The sequence below is a fragment of the Parus major genome, chromosome 1 (assembly GCF_001522545.3).
Source record: "Parus major isolate Abel chromosome 1, Parus_major1.1, whole genome shotgun sequence".
Classification (NCBI taxonomy): domain Eukaryota; kingdom Metazoa; phylum Chordata; class Aves; order Passeriformes; family Paridae; genus Parus; species Parus major.
The window spans coordinates 21,074,500-21,093,735 of record NC_031768.1 but is presented as its reverse complement, the minus strand read 5'-3'; the positions used below and the strand labels follow the sequence as shown (position 1 = coordinate 21,093,735).

At 35.3% G+C, this 19,236-nt stretch overlaps 1 protein-coding gene across 3 annotated transcripts in view; it reads left to right on the top strand.

Moving 5' to 3' along the window:
- STS (steroid sulfatase) overlaps positions 1 to 19,236 on the top strand; it is a 109,001-nt gene that overhangs the window by 37,542 nt on the left and 52,223 nt on the right. For all 3 annotated transcript variants that reach the window (XM_015627786.3, XM_015627776.3, XM_015627792.3), the window contains one exon: positions 7,073 to 7,209. In XM_015627786.3, the coding sequence (XP_015483272.1) occupies positions 7,073 to 7,209 (137 nt within the window). The remainder of the gene's footprint in view (positions 1 to 7,072; positions 7,210 to 19,236) is intronic.

The window sequence follows — 19,236 nt, the reverse complement described above, 5'->3', positions numbered from 1 at the left end:
TTAAGAAGCAATTAAGGCATTTGAGCAATCTTGACTGTGCCCTTTAGTGAATCCACATGCAAAGTATATGACCATAAACCTTACTCCTGACGATATGAGTAATTAGATTAATATTCACTGATCTGCCCCACATATTATTGTGAGCAACTAAATCAATATTTGCTTTGACAAACTAGTTCTAACATGGTAGAATTCGTACCTATCAACTCCAGAGCACCAGTAAATCATTGCTTTTATGACTAATTTACTAACTTTGGCCATTTGTAGGTCAATGGCCACCAAAAGGTAACCAGAAGTGAAGGGCCACAAGGTTTTTGGAAGTCACTGTGCTTGACAGCATTCTTGTCATTTCAGTTCTTTCAACCCATTAGCCACACCTGAATTTGAACCCTGAATTTGTCACGCAGTCTCCTTTTCTTTAGCTGATATATTAAATACGTTAAGTATCAAACTCAGTTATCTACACTGGTAATCCTTGTGCACAATTGTACCAGAGTGCAAACAATCCTGAAGTTAAAGAATTCAAACTTTCACTTACCTGGTTCTGAATACACATTTCATCATCAAACTGAAAATCATCAGGTATGATATGTCCTTTAGTTGGTTAAATATCTTTACAATAAATATATCATGAAGCTCCAATCTTCAACAGCACTGTTATTTCCTGTAAAGCTTTTTTAATGATATATATTTATATATATTTACACACACAGTGTATATGAAGATATATTCATTTTCCCATGTTTTATCTGTGTAAGTTTATTTTACCTGTTGCCTATTACCTTTGTAAGTTCTTCAGATTTCAGGTGATGGAATTCCAGACATTCTCTTTCCTAGCTGTTTCTCAGTAATTTTCAGTTTTGTGACTTCTTACTATGTATAAAGATCAAATTCTTCAGAAGGAATATGCAAAGAAGGAGATGCAGTGGGGTAGACCTTTGTGTCAAGGAGTGTTTTGATTGTCCAGAGCTTAATAATGGTAGTGACAAGTTTGAGTGTTTATGAGTAAGAAACAGAGGATAGGCCAACAAAGTAGACACCATGGTGGGAGTATGTTATGGACCACCCAGACAGGATGAAGAGGAAGACAAAATATTCTGTAAGCAGCTGGGAGAAGTCTCACAATTCCTGGCCTTTGTTCATGAGGGGGACTTCAGCTTACCAGAGCTGGAAGTGTAGTGCAGTGGACAGGAAACTGTGTAAGTGGTAATTGGAGTGTATGGAAGAAAACTTCCTGACATAGCTGGTGAGTGAACCAACCTGGGGAGGGGCCCTGCTGGATCTACTCACTGTGAGCAGTGAAAAACTGGTGGTGCTGTGATGGCTGGAGGCTGTTTGGGCACAGAGATCACAAAATTACAGAGTTTTTGATTCCTAGCAAAATGAGGGAGGTGTTCAGTACTACTACCTTAGACCGCTGGATGGCCACCTGTGTTTCTATATAATCATTAGAATTTGTATTTTTAAAGTCTTATAATGTCTTCATAGTGTATAGCTATGTTCTGTTGCACTTCCTTTGGTTTGGTTTTTGGAGAGATGTTATTGCATTTTATCTTCCTTAGTCCAGTACATGCATATTACAATTTTTGTTTGTTCCTTAACAGACAGAAGGAGAGCAAATACAAAAGTCAGTGCCCAAAAATGTCACTGGAAAAGAATGCATTCAATTAGAAGTGTCAGATCTGGTGTGTGAAAATAGGTAATAGTTTAGTTGCTTATCCTAACTGTAAGTGGGCAGGTGTCCTGGTTTAGGGACCCCAGGGCAGCAGGTCAGCTCTTTGTATGTTAATTCCAATTGCTTTTGCCTGAGAGGAAGTGTGTTTACATGTTGTAAATCTATCAGAATGTTCTCTTGGTATTACAATGTATTTGAAAGTCAAATGGATGCTAATTATTTCATGTTAAATTCAATGTGGTTGTCACTCATACATCTTCAGCCCTTAAATGACGAGCTGCACAGAAAATCCAATTTTGCAAAATGCCAGAGTCCAGTTTCTAGCATATCAGAAATTAACAACATAAAAATACCACTCTGTGATACAGAATACCTCTCTGAGAAATTTCTATACCTGATCACAAGTGATATTAATATTTTTTTAAAAGTCTAATGAAATCTAGGTTTTGGAAAACAGTATTTAAATACAAACATCATTATATTTAAAAGCTGTGGTGAAGGTGAATTTGAAGAATTTTCTTGCTTAGGTTTACCGGTCATAGATTGCATAAGCATAATTTTCAAAATTTTATTATAACAGTTAATAAGTGATAAATTTCCTCTTTATTCTATTTTAGTCCTTGAAACACGGTTGCAACACCTATTCCAGTTTGTTATTATCTACTCTAGGAGACTGTGGTTTAGAGTTTTTCCATATATCATTAGGGCTTAAGATCTAACAGTTGTCATGTATTGAAGTTACTGTTCTCAAATCAAGTGAATCCTACAAGAATATTCCTTATAGTTTACGGAAAAATAAAAAATATAGACAAGAGTTTGTATATCTCTGTATATACATTATGTATATGTGCACATATATATATTTAAAAATATAGTAACTTAAAAGTTGTAACAACTCTACTGGACCTTCATGCCTTTTCTCTCAGAGCTCTGATTATGCCTTTTGAACAAGTAGGTTACAGGAAGAAGGTGTGGGTTCATATAGGGCTTTACTAAATCTTTAGATCATTTAAGAATGATTAGGGACCTCACTAGTTCTAGGAGTGAGTGAAAGACTGAATGGTCAATAGAACACTTCTAAAACAGAGGTAGATCTGTATACTGGACTACAAAGCTTTGTGGATGAGAGGGTTTAGTAATAAGTTTAATTTGTACTAGATGATAAATTTATTTTTTTTTCTCCATACTTACAAAACTGTTTTTTAGGAGGGGGAGAGAAAAGGTTATATAGAAAGGAAATAAAAACTTATATGAATTCTTTACCTTAAATATTTAAAGGAAGTAATGAAGGCATTAAATTGGAAAAGTAGGAGTGTCGTGTCTATTGGCATGGAAGAATTATTTCAAAAATACAGATATAATAGCAACCAATCCTAAAATCCTACTTTTAATATCTACTAGAAAGAGTTGGATTTTCTATATATTTACATTTTCCCTTTCTCTCTGTTACCTTTTCAACACCATTTCTTGTTCTGATAAATTATTCCCAGGTAGTCTGGAGTTCTCTTTCTGATTTTGAAAAAAAAAAATGAAGATATGACATCTGTGTTTGAAGGTGTGTATTTTAAAAGAGCAGGACAGAAACATTCATTCATGGATTCATTCAGACTAACAAAAATTTTAGCACCATCAGCAGTCAGAACAAAACAAAATCCTGCTTTTACACAACTAGGACAAAATTTGGCTTTTCTTCCTGCAGGAACAAGAAGGTTTAATGAAGTGCATTCATCCTGTCCTATCACAAAGTGCATTGTTTTACTGATGATCTAATCTGGAAGTAGAGGAGGCATCTATGGGGAATAAGTACTAATGAATTTATCCACTGGGAGGATACTGAATAAGAGCTTTTGTAGTAAAAGGAAGATTACAGGAAAGGAAATGTTATGTTTCAATCTGCTTGTGTTGACACACTATTGCTTCACCCAGAGTACTGCATCTAGGTGTGAGGCACTCAGCGCAAGAAAGATGTGGACCTCTTACAGTAGGTCCAGAGGATGGTCAGTGGGATGAAACTCCTTTCCTATGAGAACAGGCTGAAAAAGCTGGAGTTGTGGAGCATGAAGAGAAGGCTCTGCAGCCTCCCAGTAACTTGAGGGAGCCCCCTCAAGGAGGGAGAGGGATTTTTTATAAGGACAGATAGTAACAGGTGATATTTTTAACAGAAAGGAGTCAGGTTTAAATTAGGTGTTATGAAGAAACCTACTACTTGGAGGGTGGTGAAGCACTGGAACAGGTAGAGCAGTTGTAGATGCCCCATTCCTGGAAGTGTTCAAGGATTACCTGCTGGTCATGCTGGTTTTGGTGAAGCCCAGGATACAGGTGGCTTTATTGGCTGCAAGCATGTATTTTGCCAGCTAATGTGGAACTTCTTGTCAACCAACACACCCAAGTCCTTCTCAGATCTGCTCTCAGTCAATTCTTCATCCAGCCTGCGTTTGTGCTTGGGATTGACATGACTCAGATGCACTTGGCCTTGTTGAACTTCATTAAATTCTCATAGGCCAAACTCTTGAGCTTGTCCAGGTGCCTCTGGGTGGTGTGGCAACTGTGCCACTTATGTGCACAGAAAAACAAACAATTTCCCAATGAGTTCTCAAAGCAGCAAGCATTTAGAGCAGATTTGCAGGAAAAATAGTTAAAAGACCTGTGTTTGAAGCACAAAGTCAGACTAGTTTTAATTGCTCTCTCACCCACTTTAAATCTGTGTTTTACAGCTCAAGCCTGAACTGAATCCTTGAGTAGTATAAAAAGCCTCACAATAATAAAAAAAAAAGAATAACACAGTACTCAGCAATGCAGAGGAGTCACCAGCAATGTGATGCTTTAAGATGTTTTCAAGATCCATTAAAAACACCCTGAAGAATATCTTATGTCAGATGTATGTAATCTCTCTAGCTACTTGATAAATTGAAAAAACTGTGTGACTCATGTGAGGATTAAAAATCTCAAATCTTTTGAAACAGAGATTCTCTGTGTTTGGGCTGTGTAAAAGGTAGTGAAAATACATTTTGAAAGAGCTGTTTTTTGAAGTGGTTCAGGAGTTAAGCCGTTACTGTCAAATTTCTCTCCTGCCTACTAGCTGGTATTGTCCTTCCATTTTCAAGGTCAGAGTAAAGGTATTCAGTTATGATTCTTCTCAAAGTGTTTTGGCAGGAGATAAATAGCTGCCTCTGATCTTTTATAGGATATTAATAGGTGAGACACTTCTCCACCCAACAGCAAGGTGTCAATCAAAAGCCATCAATTTTAGTTGGAAAAAAGAGAATGATGTAGTGCCCTTCCATATCAATCATTGATTTGATGACTCTTCATGAAAATTAGATCTTCTCTGAGTTCAACAAACAACAAACAAACTCGAATTATTACATCTTGAAAATAACATTTGTAATGGAAGCTATTGATACTTTAAGCAAAGCAAGTAGGCAGTTATGAGAATGCAGTGTCTCTATGGCATTAGAACAAGGTAGTTTGCATGAAAATTAAATTTAGCTGGCAATATTAAAAATACAAAATAATTTTTGTGGTGTTTTACCCTAGAATTTGTATATTATTCTCTATTCAGTGAACTGTGTCTAAGGAAAAAGTCAATAATAATCCCAGGCATTAAAAAATGCAAGTTGTAAAACAAAAATCATCTGCCTTGCAGTAAAGTTCTCTAGTGAAAGGTCAGTATTACATTTATGTATATATTAAATATGTAACTTTTAAGTATATGTCTTTTTTTTAATTCAATTGGTGATATTTTCAGCCTTTTTAATTAACTCAGGGATCTGCTCTTATTTGTTGCTACAATTGTGAAAATTTCTCACATATATGACCTTTCAAATAGCAACAAACAACTTCATGGAAAGTGTATATTTTATGAAAAACATTGTCTTAAATTTTTTGGATCAGTACTTTATATTAATAAGGTAATATAGGATTAATGCACAAATTTTTGTAAGAGAATTAAAATATTTTTTATCCATTTTCCATATTTCTTCTGAGTTTCCTTAAAATAGGGGGTATTTTTTTATGAAGAAAAATTCTTATCAAGAAAACACTTATCAAATGAGTAATATGGATGAAAATTTCCCATTTTCTGTTTACTTACTACTGTATGTGCCAGTAGAAAAAAAGCTTTTACCGTGCAAGTTGTGAAAAAACAGATCAAACCAAGGAGAGAGAAAAAATAGATCATAAATATACTATATTAAACTCAATTATTTTTCTTTAAGAGGAAAGAATTGACATCACATTAATCTCTTTGACTAAAAGACTTTGTTTTCAAGTTCTAAATGTTAGGATTTTTTTTTTTTTAATTTTAAAGAAATGGGTTTTATAGGCATGTCTGTATTGGGCCTCCTCTCTTTAAAGGATGGATGAACCAACTGCTTGAGGAAATACATTGTCTCCCTTTGATGCTGATGTGAATCACAGGGATTATCCACCACAGCTTTGTGAGGGAAAATATGGTAAATAAAACTAAAAGTAGTCTGCAATTAGCTGTGTGCTCTAAGGTGAGATCCAGACAAGTTTTGTGGGTAGTGCTTTTGTGGTTCGGCCGCTATTTGCAATATGCAAATACTGCAAATGCTGTTAGAGCATATAGCAGTAAATTTGGCTAGTACGGCACAATTTTAAGTAAAGTAGTATAAATAATGCAAGAAATACTTGTTTGAGCTGTGCTTTCACAGTCTGCTGGAACTGATCATAAATATTGTGTTGACAGATCACATGAACAGCAAAATTTACAGTATATTTATGGCACTCTTTCTTTTAAGAAAATAGAAGACAATTGAGACTGTTCATTACTTTGCTAAGACAAATTTTCATATTGCTATGACTTTGAGGTTATGTAGTCACATGCATACACATACAAAGCTTAGAAAGAAAAGAGACTTTGTCATATACCTTAGTCCAGAATAAAGACCCAGGTCCCCATAACAGTTTAGTTGATCAGCTTCCATGTGACTTTGTGAGGAAGGAAATTGTGTTTCACATAGATATGTAGTGCTGAGGGTATGTTTTGAACAGAAATTTTATTCAGGTTTTTAAAAATAAACTTGTAAAAGTGAGGAGAGGTGTTTGTATTCAGAAACATCTAGGTTCCTATCTTTAAACAAGTCCCTTTTCAATATATATAGCAAATAGTATTTATATAGATTTTTTCATTAATTTTTTGCTTTCAATTCAGTAAAAGCATAGCATTTTTACTGGGTGTGTGTTTATTCAGAATGACCCTATAATCAATTACAGTATTCTTTTTTACCTTTTTTTGTTTTGTTTTGGTGTTTGTTTGTTTACATGGAGACAGGGAACCTTTTATTTTAACTCTATTGAAGAAAGATTTATTTGTAGAAATCTCATTATAAAATACACTAAGGGTTTATTATTTTGGTTTGTTTTGTTTTCCAGGAACACTGGTACACCATTTCTTCTTGTCCTCTCTTATCTTCATGTCCATACTGCTCTATATGCTTCAGAAAGTTTCAAAGGAAAAAGCAAGCATGGTTTATATGGTGATGCAGTGGAGGAAATGGACTGGAGTGTAGGTATGTTACATGCTTCTAACAGCAGTGGAAGGAATTCATGATGACTTGTGTTTATCTTCACCAAATTGAGACCAGCCATTTGTGTCTACACTATATCTGTCATACTTGTCCATCAGACTTAGGGGAAAGAAACAGTCATTTAGAAAGCACAATAATCTGAGTTTTTGCAATATCTACTTTATTGCCAAATTTATTGTATCCTACAAAAGGCCATTCCCTTCTTTGACTGTGAGGGTGGTCTATATAGCATGGACATAGCAGAGATGTGGACATCTAACTGTGGATTTTTGAAGCTGAGTGGTTAAATCCAACCCTCTGAGCTCCAGAATGCATCTGGCCTATTCAGATTATCCTTATAAAACAATATATTAATTTAAAAAGTGATCATATGATATCAGGATCAAAATATTTTCAAATGAATTGTATAACAAAAGTAATTTGCTAATTATTTCAATGAGTTCTCTGAATTACTGAAATCACTAAGATGAGGTCCACTTCTATTTATGGAAAATAGTCAAAAACAATGAATTTGCCTTTCAGAGCCTTCCAATCTCTCTGAGGCTGGAGAGGAAGTGGTCCTTGAATCTTTCAACCTCTTTCAACAACAGGTTTCCTGTATCTCTAGTTTTATGGAAGTGTTTCTCTGATTCCAGAGATTATCACCTGTGAAAACAAGTAACAGTTCATATTTGGAAATAATCATATGGTAGAATAGCAGTATTATAAGCGCTAAAGATGACTTTATGGTCCTTCTTCCTGTGTACCACAAGTTGATTCTCTTCTCAGTACAAGTCAATGCAAATTTTCTTTCTTCAAGAAAGCTTTCTGATTAAGTTGCTATAAACAGATATTTAGCTTTGGTGCATACATAAATTATGCCAGCATGTGCAGTTAAACATGTATTCTTTGCATATTTTGCATCAAGAAGTCTAGTTGCAGAAATACTGGGCAAAAGGCAGCACAGCATAGTTAGTGATTTGTAATATACTTATTGCAGTATTTACAGGAATAGGGAAAATTATTGTGGGAAACTGTAATGGGCTTAGGAAGGGTTTTCAGTATAGGATATAACAGAACAACACTCTTTTGTAAATCATATTTGATAAAGAGACAGCAGGTTTTGGTTTTTTTTCCAGTTGTATCTGAAACTTTACCATGTCTATCAGTGGCCACCAGCATTTGATCAATTGAGTACTTGCATTAGATAAAAGAATGCATGTCTTATAATTTATGTTTGCATCCACATTGTAGCAATCTGCTGGGCATTAGCTGTTTTTACTGTCTTTATTTTAATTCCTGTTTCTTTTTCTGTTGCACAATATTTAGCTTATTCCAGCCTAATTGGTTATTTGCTGCTGCCATTGCATTTTGCAGTTTCCTTACTGTCCCAGAGAGTGTCTCTAGGGTTTAAACAGCAAGTTGGAAAGCAGGGTAGCTGACATGCTGCTGTTTCAGGCTATTTAGTGATGCAGCGTGGTAACAGATTGAAAACCACTGCTCTTTTCCAGAATGACCACAGGCTTTTAGGAGGAGTGTCAAAACTGTAGGACAAAAGCATGCTATTTAAAAAGCTTAGGATAAATCAGAGATATAAATTTAATGGTGATAATTAGTAATTAGTAAATTAGAACAAATTTAGATGAGATACACATGATTCCGCATGTATTGTCCTTTCCTGTTTGTTACAGGAGCAGCAGGGGCAGTAGAGCTAGCTTGATCAGGAAACAGATCCACAACTGTCATTTACTAGCATAAAAGTAACAATTTTTTTCTCAGTTGTGGTCTGTTTACTCAGTTTTGCTTATGTCTGGTAAGATCTTGCTGATGAGAGATGACATATTTGCTCCAGGATGTAGAAAATGTGTTTAGTTCCTCTGCTACTTTCTCCTCCATTATTAGCCTGATGAAAAAAAAAAGTTATGGCTGTCATTTCCAAATGAATCTGGAGGAATAATATAGCTTTTCTTTTTTTCAATTGAAGGGAATACTTATTTCCATTAACCTCCATTGAAAAGTCCAGTTTTAGTGCATCAGCTTCATCAGAGAAAGTGGATTGATTCACTGTACTGCTGATGTCAGTAATCAGTATGCTCTTGGAAAGGCCTCTGAAGATGCTACAGTAGAAAAGTTAAAAATAAAATTGTCTAGAAAAGATGAAAAAGTGAATATTGTAAGCTTTTCAGAAATGGAGGTTTTGTCATTCACTTGACAGGAATTAGTATTTATGTACAGATGAATGTAGCTCGCAAAAGCAGTAAGAACAAAATACCCAGATATAACAATATGCAAGACTTTCTAAGTAAAGACAACACAACATATGAAAAAATATGAGCACATTGAAAACCACTTTATAGAGCAACATCAGAAATCTTTCATCCTTGGTAGGAAAAATATACCAAGACTGAGTTTTAAAAGAAATTTACAGTGTTTTCTGCTGAGACATGTTGTGGAAGACTCTTGTGGATGACTTAAAAAAAAGGAGTAGAAAAGAGTAGAAGTTGAAAGTAGAAGTATTGCCAGGTACCAGTGATGAAAAAAACATAAAGATTGAACAATGAAATACAACTGAAACATTATTCCTCATTTGAGAGATTAGATGGAATCAGAAAGACTTAGGTGCCATTTTCAAGGGAGAAAGCAAAAGCTTTACTTGTAAGAAGGAAAAGTCCACTCAAGACTCAGAATTAAAACAAAATTATTCCATTTTCATTTGTTTATTTATTGAAAATCAATACCAAATTGGACAATTATTCAATTGTAAGGCAATCGTAATATTAGGAGGAGAAAAGCCCAAAAGACACATGAATAAAATACTTCTTTGCATATTTCTTGTTTGTGACTTGTTAAACCAATACTGAATAGTATTATTGCAATCTACATCAAAAATCTAAAATACAAAGCCTCTTGATAAGCTTTGGGACCATGTATGTCTATTGCTTTTTCATACTGATGATATGTGTATAACAGAATTCAATGTTGAAAGAATTCACAGTTATAATGTCACTGCATGTGACATGCCTTAGAGAATTATTCTCTGGCTAATAATATTAATTTTCTTTCAATGTAGGCTAAGCACCTTATTAATGCTATTAATTATAATTCATATGAAAGCAGATGAAATTATCTTAACAGTCTAAAAATGGAAAAAGAAATGATGAATGAATCAATGAATGTACTATCATCCTTTTCTTCCTTCCTCTGTTCCCTTCTTTCATTCCTTCATTCCTGATTGAGTATAGGAAGAAAAATGGAAATGTTCAGAAATTGTTTTTGATGTAAATTGCATTATGCTAATTTAATCCAAAACAGCACTGCAAAGAGTTTTGGAGCCCCCTGTAGACTTGCATGCAAGCTGTGTGAAGACACACTAATCCAACACCATATTTGCAAATGGCTGGTTATTATTCTGTTAGCAGTAGCAGAACTACCTATCAGGTCTTCCTTTGTAACATAATCCCAGTTGAAAGGCTTAATTACAAAAAAGTCTCAGAAATTGTAGTCTGGCACAGGCTAGGTAACTGTAAAGTGAGGGCTTTGTCTGGATGTCTTTATTATATGAATGCCCTGAAAGCTGAAAAAACTTAACAGCCTTTCTCCCATAATCTTTTGACCTGTCTTCGGATCAAGTTAATATTACAAGAAAATTACAAGAAAATATTACAGTCATAGTTAGTGGGAAGGGAAGGGAGGGAAAGGGAAAGGGAAAGGGAAAGGGAAAGGGAAAGGGAAAGGGAAAGGGAAAGGGAAAGGGAAAGGGAAAGGGAAAGGGAAAGGAATCCCAAAGCCTCTTACATGTAACTTTTATTTGAAATATCTTAAAAGGTTTTATAGAATTTTATAGGAAGAGTATAGCTCGATATGTTCCCAATACCAGAGGGATAGAGAGCTACTGAACAGTGTCCAGAAAAGGGTTATAATAGAGACTAGAGCATTTTTTAAGAGAAAAGTCTGGGAGACCTGGGACTGAAGCCCTATTCAGCCTGGAAAAGAGAATATCTTACTGACCTATATAAATACCTGAAGGAAGGGTGCAAAGAGAATGGGCCCAGGCTCTTATCATTTGTGCCCAGTGGCAAGAAGAAATGGGCACAAACTGAAACATGTGAGGTTTCCTCTGAATATCAGGGAAACCTTTTCTCCTCTGCAGATGATCACACACCAACATATGTTTCCACAGAGGTAGTGGAGTCTGGAGATGGTCCAGGGCTCCAAGTGGCCCTGTTTAAGCAGCAGGCTTGGGCAAGGTAGCCTCCAGAGGTCCTTTCCAACATCAATCATTCTGTGTTTCTGTGAGATGCTGGAGAAAACAAAAAAAAATCTGTTCATTGAAGTCAAATCATATTTGAAACAAAATCAAATACAACATTTAAAAGTCAATGTAGAGGAACAAAGGACCTCTGAAGCAAACAGAAGCGAGACACTGTCATGATACTCTCCTCCTCTGCTCTTCTCTAGTGTGACCCCACCTGAAATAATGCATTCAAGTCCAGAGGAGAGCCACATAAGTTGTCAGAGGTCTGGAAACATTCTTCTCTGAAGAAAGGCTGGAAGAGCTGAGGTTCTTTAGCTTGGGGAGCTGAGATTGTTTAGCCTGGGGAGGGAAAGGTTCCAGGGTTATTGCTGCCTTTCAGTATATAAAGGGGGCCTATAAAAAGGGTGGAGAGAGACTTGTTGCCAATGCCTGTATTGAGAAGACAGGAGGCAGTGGTTTTAAACTGAAAGAAGGCAGGTTTAGGTTAGCTAGCAGAAAGTGATTGTGATGAGGGTGGTGAGACACAACCAGGTTGCTCAGAGAAGCTGTGGGTGTCCCATCACTGGCAGTGCTCAGGGTCAGGTTGTACAGGGCTCTGAGCAATGTGGCAGGGAGATTGGACTAGATGATCTTTAAGGTCCCTTCCAACCTGAACCATTTTGTGATTCTCTATTACTATAGTGATTGACAAATTCTGAGGATACTAATGACATCTTGAGTAGATTTTCCTTACAAGGAAATAATAACCCTTACAACAAAATAATATATATAATTATATATTATAAAATAATAATAATAACTAAAAAAAAGTTAACTAAAGGTAACTATGTAATTAAACCTTAGATATCTGAAGATATTGAACTTTACATGAGGAACATTTATGACTTGTTGAAGCATTTGCAATATTCTGCAACACAACTCTCTGGGGCAACGTGTAGCTTATACTGAAGTGCAGCAGAGCAGATGTATAAAGTATACTTACTTCACTGAGGAAGGAAAGCTGGGGTACAGTCTAGGAAGATTCAGAATCAGACCACTTTTCAACTGTTTTTCTTTGATTCCACTGTTATCATTATTAAGAATTGTGCTTCACACAGCACTTTCAGGAAGGAAAAGAAGGGCCAAAGCCTCCACCAAGCCAGCTCCAGACTTTTCTGAAAAACATCTTATTTATTTATTCCCTAATAAGATTTCCTAGTGTTATAAAAGAGATTATATCAGTAATATGTGCAGGATTAAGGTGTGGTTCCTAACCTTTATATCACCCAATTGTGAGATGATGAAAACTAAATCCCTACATACCTTTTATCTGATGAATTTGTGCATGTTTAAATAGTTAAATATGTGAACTTGATCACATCCTCTACTTTTAATCTTTATTCTACTCTGGAATGATGTAAATGAAGGGTCCAAGTGAAAATCATTTAAATTTAATATAAACTATTTTTAATGATCCCTGTGACATCTTTATCTTTTTTAGTAATAGATGTACCACCACTTCATTAATAGCTGAAAATAGTGTTTTCAGAAACAAAAGTTGCTTTTGAAAATGTAATGTATTTAGAAGACAAGTATTACTATTATTAAATTACATCAGAAATCAATATTTCTTCTTTTACATATAATTTTTAGAGATTGTTATTTTGAATTCTCACATCTTTGTATCACTTTGCAGTGTTTGTATACTTTGAAACTCTATTTAGAAATTTATTCTATAAGGAACAACCTAAAATGTACCACAAATCTTCTGAGAATTCTGATTTATACTCATACTATATATATTAGTATTATACATATATATCATGCTCATATTATATATGAAAAAATAAAAATAATAATTATTAATAATATGAGAAAGAAAGAAAATGATAAATTTCTGTTGTTTTGAGGAAAATAGTGAATGAGCTATCCTTAATTTTATTTACTTTTCCCAAGAAAAGATCCTGCACAGCAAGATAAGCCTAATTTATCATGGCTTTTCACCTCATGTAGTCATTTGTAACAGTGCAACATTGATTTAAAAGATAAACAGAGCAGAATGATGCCACATGATCAGAAGCAGAAGATAAGCACTGATCTTATCCAGCTACAATGAATGTGACATAATGTTGTTGTTGAGCCTGAAAACTTAAAAATAGAATTAAAAATCTGGAGATAGATGTCTGATGCTGATGGTGCATTCCTTGACCTTGATTTTCTGAATGTATACTGGTGTACATCTCAAATCTGTAAGGTTTAATATTAGGCTGGTATTCTTATCATAAAAGATGTTCAGCCAGCACCTCTGAGGAAGAAGGTATTCAGCCAATGCAGGTGCTCTGTGACTAGGATAGAATTTTGCCACTCTGTCTTACCATTCTGCTCTTATCCTAGCATTAAGAGACTGTTTCCTCAGCTAAGACAGTAGTTAAGCTCTTGAAGCACATTCATTCTTTAGGTCACACCTGGGAAAATTGTCAATGTGGGTGCAGATTAAAAACATTTGTGGTTCTGCCTTTGATGATATGGATGCTTTCCAGTTACAATCTGCTCTAAAACCCAAACCCATTTCATATGTCACTAAGCAGCAATGACTTTCAGTCACTACTGAATGGGACCAAATTTAAGAGGTGACTAGGTGATGAAAAACTCCTGTTTCCACTATGATAAGCCTCCTGATCTACCTAATCCTCCTTAGGTACAGTTTCCTTTTTCTATATCACATCTTTGTATACAGGAAAGCTCCTTCTCAGAATGCTATTTACAAGATTAAAAGGCATATCTTAAGTGGCCATTTCTGTAGCACTTTTTAATCAGTCATGTTCAAATAATGTCTTAGTACTCCATGATGGAAAAATTCAATATAATGTAGTTTGTGGTAGTAGTGCTGTGTGGTTTAAAATTTGCTGCCAGCTGCCTAAGAAGTTTCATTTACATCTGATATTGCAGAAGCTAAATTGTCAAAACAACGTGTGATAGGGTACTGTGCATTTTTCTTTACAAAAATGTAATCATGTAATGTTCCAAAAAGTAAAGCCTTTCTGTTGAAACTCTTAAAATTTGGTCTAGTACAAAACCAGTGACATGACATCTTACATTGTGTTAGATCAAAATGCTGCAATCAGGGAAAAAAATTAGCATTACTCTTAGACAAGCTAATTTCCATTAGTAATAGAGAGCTCAAAGCCTGTTTTAGGTAAACCAGAAATAATAGAGAATCCTGATGATTCCAAGCAATGAGGATAAATCCAATCAAGGAGGATAGGAATTCTCTAATGAAATGTCCAACCAACCTTTTGTTTAATCTTTACCTCTGGAGTTTAATTTTATACCATATAAATGGTATGGTTGGATTTTGCTCCTTGATTAAGGTGGGTGAAGAAAGCCATGATTAGTAGATTAAGAACACAGAAAAATGTTTTTAAGCAAAGATTTAAGCCAAAATTGACCTGTGGGAATGCAGGTCAATATGGACACAAGTCTGAGTATGAATACTCAGATAAAGGTTGTAATAAGGAAACAAAATGGAGCTAGCTTTGTTCAAATTGTAGATAATCTCCAAAATACAGAGTGGAAAAACAATTTTAAGGAAGCTGTTAAAGGTTTTGCTCATTGAGTGCCTTTGCGTAGCAACCTTTTTAGCACAGATACTGTGAAGCTTTTAAGAAAAATTACATTTACACTGTGCTAGAAAATCTCCACAGGAATTTAGTAATTCAGTCATCCAGAGCAAGGGATCAGGATGATAGACTTCATTCACTTTGGCAGAAGTGTTACTGCTGTCAATCTTTAACCTTCATCCCTGAATTAGGAACATGACTTTTGCCATCGTTTTTCTTCAATAGGTGGACACTTAGAACCATATCTGTGTAGGTATTTATAAATACCTACATAGAGCTTGTGATCATGGTTTTATAAAGAATGTGACTGTACTAGTAGAAGGAGGATGTTGCTGGTAGTAGTTGCATGTCTATGAAAGAAGCCTTAACATGAAACTAAAGAACAGAGAAACTGAAAATGTCAAGGATTTTTAATCTGGGTGTTTGAATCTTCTCATCCATGTCTCTTCCTTTGTACCTTCAGATAGTTTTGTAGTGGATTACCCAGTACCTTAACATACCTGATACAGCCCAGAAATGCATACAAACATGCAGAAGGCACAAGTGAATATTGTAAGATTATGAAGTCAAGTACTCAAAGATAGAAAAAAAACATTCTTCCTATGCTTGTGTCTTGTGGTACAGTTTTTTAACATATGTTTACATGCCATTTCTTTTCCCATTGGAATCCTACCTCCTCATCACAGAGTGCCTTAATGAGCAGCTTCTCAACAGTAGGTGTATTCCTCATTGTTAAATATGAATTCTCATGATTTATTTAACACATGCTATTGAAGTTCTGTTTTGAAGACAGATTCTTTGACATCTCTCATCTTTTCTGTTCAGTAGTTTGCTACAGTGTATAACAGACTTGCAAATAAGCATTTTCACAAAGCCTTTGTAAGATAGGGGAATCTCATTAATCTGTTTCCCAGAAGAAAAACTGAGACACAGAGATGATGTTCAGTTTTACCTACTGAAATATAACTTTGTTGCTAGTCACCCACTAATCCACATCTGGATCTAGAGTAAAGCATTTAAGTCAGATGGCATGGGATTTGGGAAGGGGGAAAGATAAGTAATTTTTTTTTGCTGTCTCGATCCATGTTGGAGGCTGGAAATGGTTAGAATGTGCACCTGGACTCAGAAATTCAGGTTTTCTTCTGGTCCTGGGGACTAAGTGGTATTTTTTAAGGATAATTAAATATATTTTTCAATATATGAACTATAATGATATGAACAGTTTCTGTGATGATTCAGGGAATGTCTTCCAGCCTTTTACGATTTTTTCATAGCTGGCTGCATATCAATTAGCTGTAGAAAAAACCTAAAACCGATCATGTGCATTTCAGTTTCAGTGATGATACTGAGAATACTAGAGGTTCTTTTAAAATAATCTATGTTGTTTTTTGGAGAGAGACATGAAACTTGTTCAAGCTTCTTTTGAAATGTATGTTAATTGTTTTGAGACTGTGCTGCTTAAAAATAACTGAGCTAATTCTGAGTGAAAGCAGTAATCATACAATAAAGCTTATGACAATATCGATTCTGTAGTGTTCATCGACAGACTGGTTCCCATTAGTGAATTTCCATGCAGAATTTCATACTGCAGAAGCACAAGGCTCATATTCCACATGGTAATAATCTCTTATTGATGAGGTTTGTTGAACTGCCTTTTTATTAATTCTGGCTGGTAATTTTTCAGTGGTAAACTTGACTGCTAAAACAACCACACTATATAATAGGAAGAGAGGTAATACACTAAAGATCATTATTTTTCTAAAAACCAGGTTTTTTATATTGCATTAAAGAAAGCCTTTTATTTCTTTCTGTATAATAACAAAATATAATAGTGACATAAATTGTTAATTTTTTAGGGCTAGGGGAAGTAGTAGAGTAATGATGCAGTGATTAGTGAAAGGAAGGCTGGTAAAGTGGTAATTTTTCTCTGCAGGTTTTTCTCTCACCACTTGATTGTAAAAAAAGGCATTTCTATTTTAATTGAGGATGCTGTTTAAGAAAAACTGAAACTGAATTTTTATTTTTCTTTCCTATCATTATTCTTTAATACTGATGTTTTAATACTGATGTATTAAACAGGGGCAGGGATTGAGTGTTTCACAGTGTACTCAGGTTATTTTTTATTTGTTTGAATGCTTTCTTTTTGTTTTTGCTTTCTTTTGACTTTGTATACACACTTCTGTTTTTAAATCATTCTCTCTCCCTACCCATGAAACTTTCTTTATAACATTTCCTTATGAAGAACACATTTTAGTAACCCTGAGAACACTGAACTGGTTTTGTATTACAGTAGTAAGCTCAATATCCAAAGGAACACCTGACCCCTAAGGGCTGAGTTGCTTACTTGGGATGAGTACAAAAAGACTCCATGATAATCAAATTCTTGCCTTAGACCAGCATGAAGTTATATTCCACAGCTTTACTGGATCTTGCAGCCTTATGAATCCACAAGAGGGGAGGCAGAACATCCTTCTCTCCCTTATCTCTTTTTTTTTCTAACCAGCTTCCAAAGAAAATAGAAAGAAGGTGTAAGAGGAGAAGAAGAGAGGAATCTTCCTTTTTCAGCAAGTGCCCTTTTAGCAAACTACTGGATGGACTCATCTATAATGTCACACTTAGTTTGTCTACAATTAAGTGTGATTAATTGTAGACTAACTGCCCTTCAGTTTACATGGTTTTATAGTACTGTTGTGAGGGTAAAGGATTGGCTCTTAAGGCTCTTGTATATCAGTGGTTGAAATAGTTGTGGGTTAGAAATCAAGCTTACTTTCATTTCTTAATCTGAATAGTATTTAAAACAATGCAGGAAACAAGAAATAATACAAATTTAACTGCATTTTAATCTTAAAGAATGGCCTAGCCCAGAAAAAACAGTATAAACTTTGTCTTCCTGTGAATCCAAAGATAACTTAATGCCAGGTGTTTCAAAGAAATTAATAGTTCAGGATGCCTCATTATTTCTAGTAAAGTCAAGGAAATTCCTACTAGTTAAAATGTGAAAATGTATTTCAATGTACTGTATACTGCTGTATAAAAGGTAGCAAAGTGCTTCTAATCCAGAGTTCAGTTGATTTTGAATCACAAAATCACAGAGCATACATTAAGCAAGTAATAAATGAACACTTTTGAATTTATTTTTTTATAATTCGAACACATATAATTTATCCTTTCCTTTTGCAAATGAAAAATTGGACATGAGCCAGTAGTGTGAATTAGCAGCCCAGAAAGCCAGGTGTGTCCTGGGCCGTATCTAAAGCACCATGGCCAGCAGGATGAGGGTGGTGAATCTGCCCCGCTACTCTGCACTTGGTGGATCCCACCTGGAGAGCTGCATCCAGCTCTGGGGTCCTGAGCACAGGAAAGATGTGGGCCCCTCAGGGCTGGCCTAGCAGAGGTTGGTGAAGATAAGCAGAGGGCTGGAGCACCTCCTCTAGGAAGACAGACAGAGAGCAGGACTGAGAGAGAGCCTGGAGAAGAGAAGGCTCTAGAGAGAATACATAAAGGAAGATAAATTATAAGAAAGACTGGAGAAAGACTTGTTACTAGTACTTGATAGGACAAGGGGCAAAAGTTTTAAACAGCAAAAGGGTAGATTTAGATAGGACATTGGGAAGAAAATTGGAGAATGAGAGTTGTAAGACACTTGAACAGGTTGCCCAGAAAAGTTGTGAATGCTGTCCCACTGGAAGTGTTCAAAGACAGATTTTGAGTGACCTGATCTAGTGACAGATGTCCCTTCCTAAGACAGAGAGGTTGGACTAGATGATCTTTGAAGGCCCCTTCCAAACCAACATCAGGGCAGAGTAAGACATAATGTAACCAGCACATCCTACAGAACAAAGTTTGAACATCTTAGCAGGGTGTTATGAGCAAAGTTCGGATATGATGGCTTTTTTTGCCAGCATTTTTTTTAATAAGGCACAAAGGTGGCAGTTGTCCTTAAAACAAAACAAAACAAAAAAAAAAACCCAAAAAACAAACAAACAAATAAAACAAAAAAAACCCCCCAACAACTAAAACCTTTCTACAGGACATATCCTAAATATTCTTGCCTATTTAGAGCTGAGGTAGTCAAGCTCCATATCCCAAATTTCTCAGTCCAACTTTTGTGTGATTTTGGTGCAGTTTGCCAATCTTCTTGTGCAATAAACCCCAGGTGCTGCTTCTAAAAATATA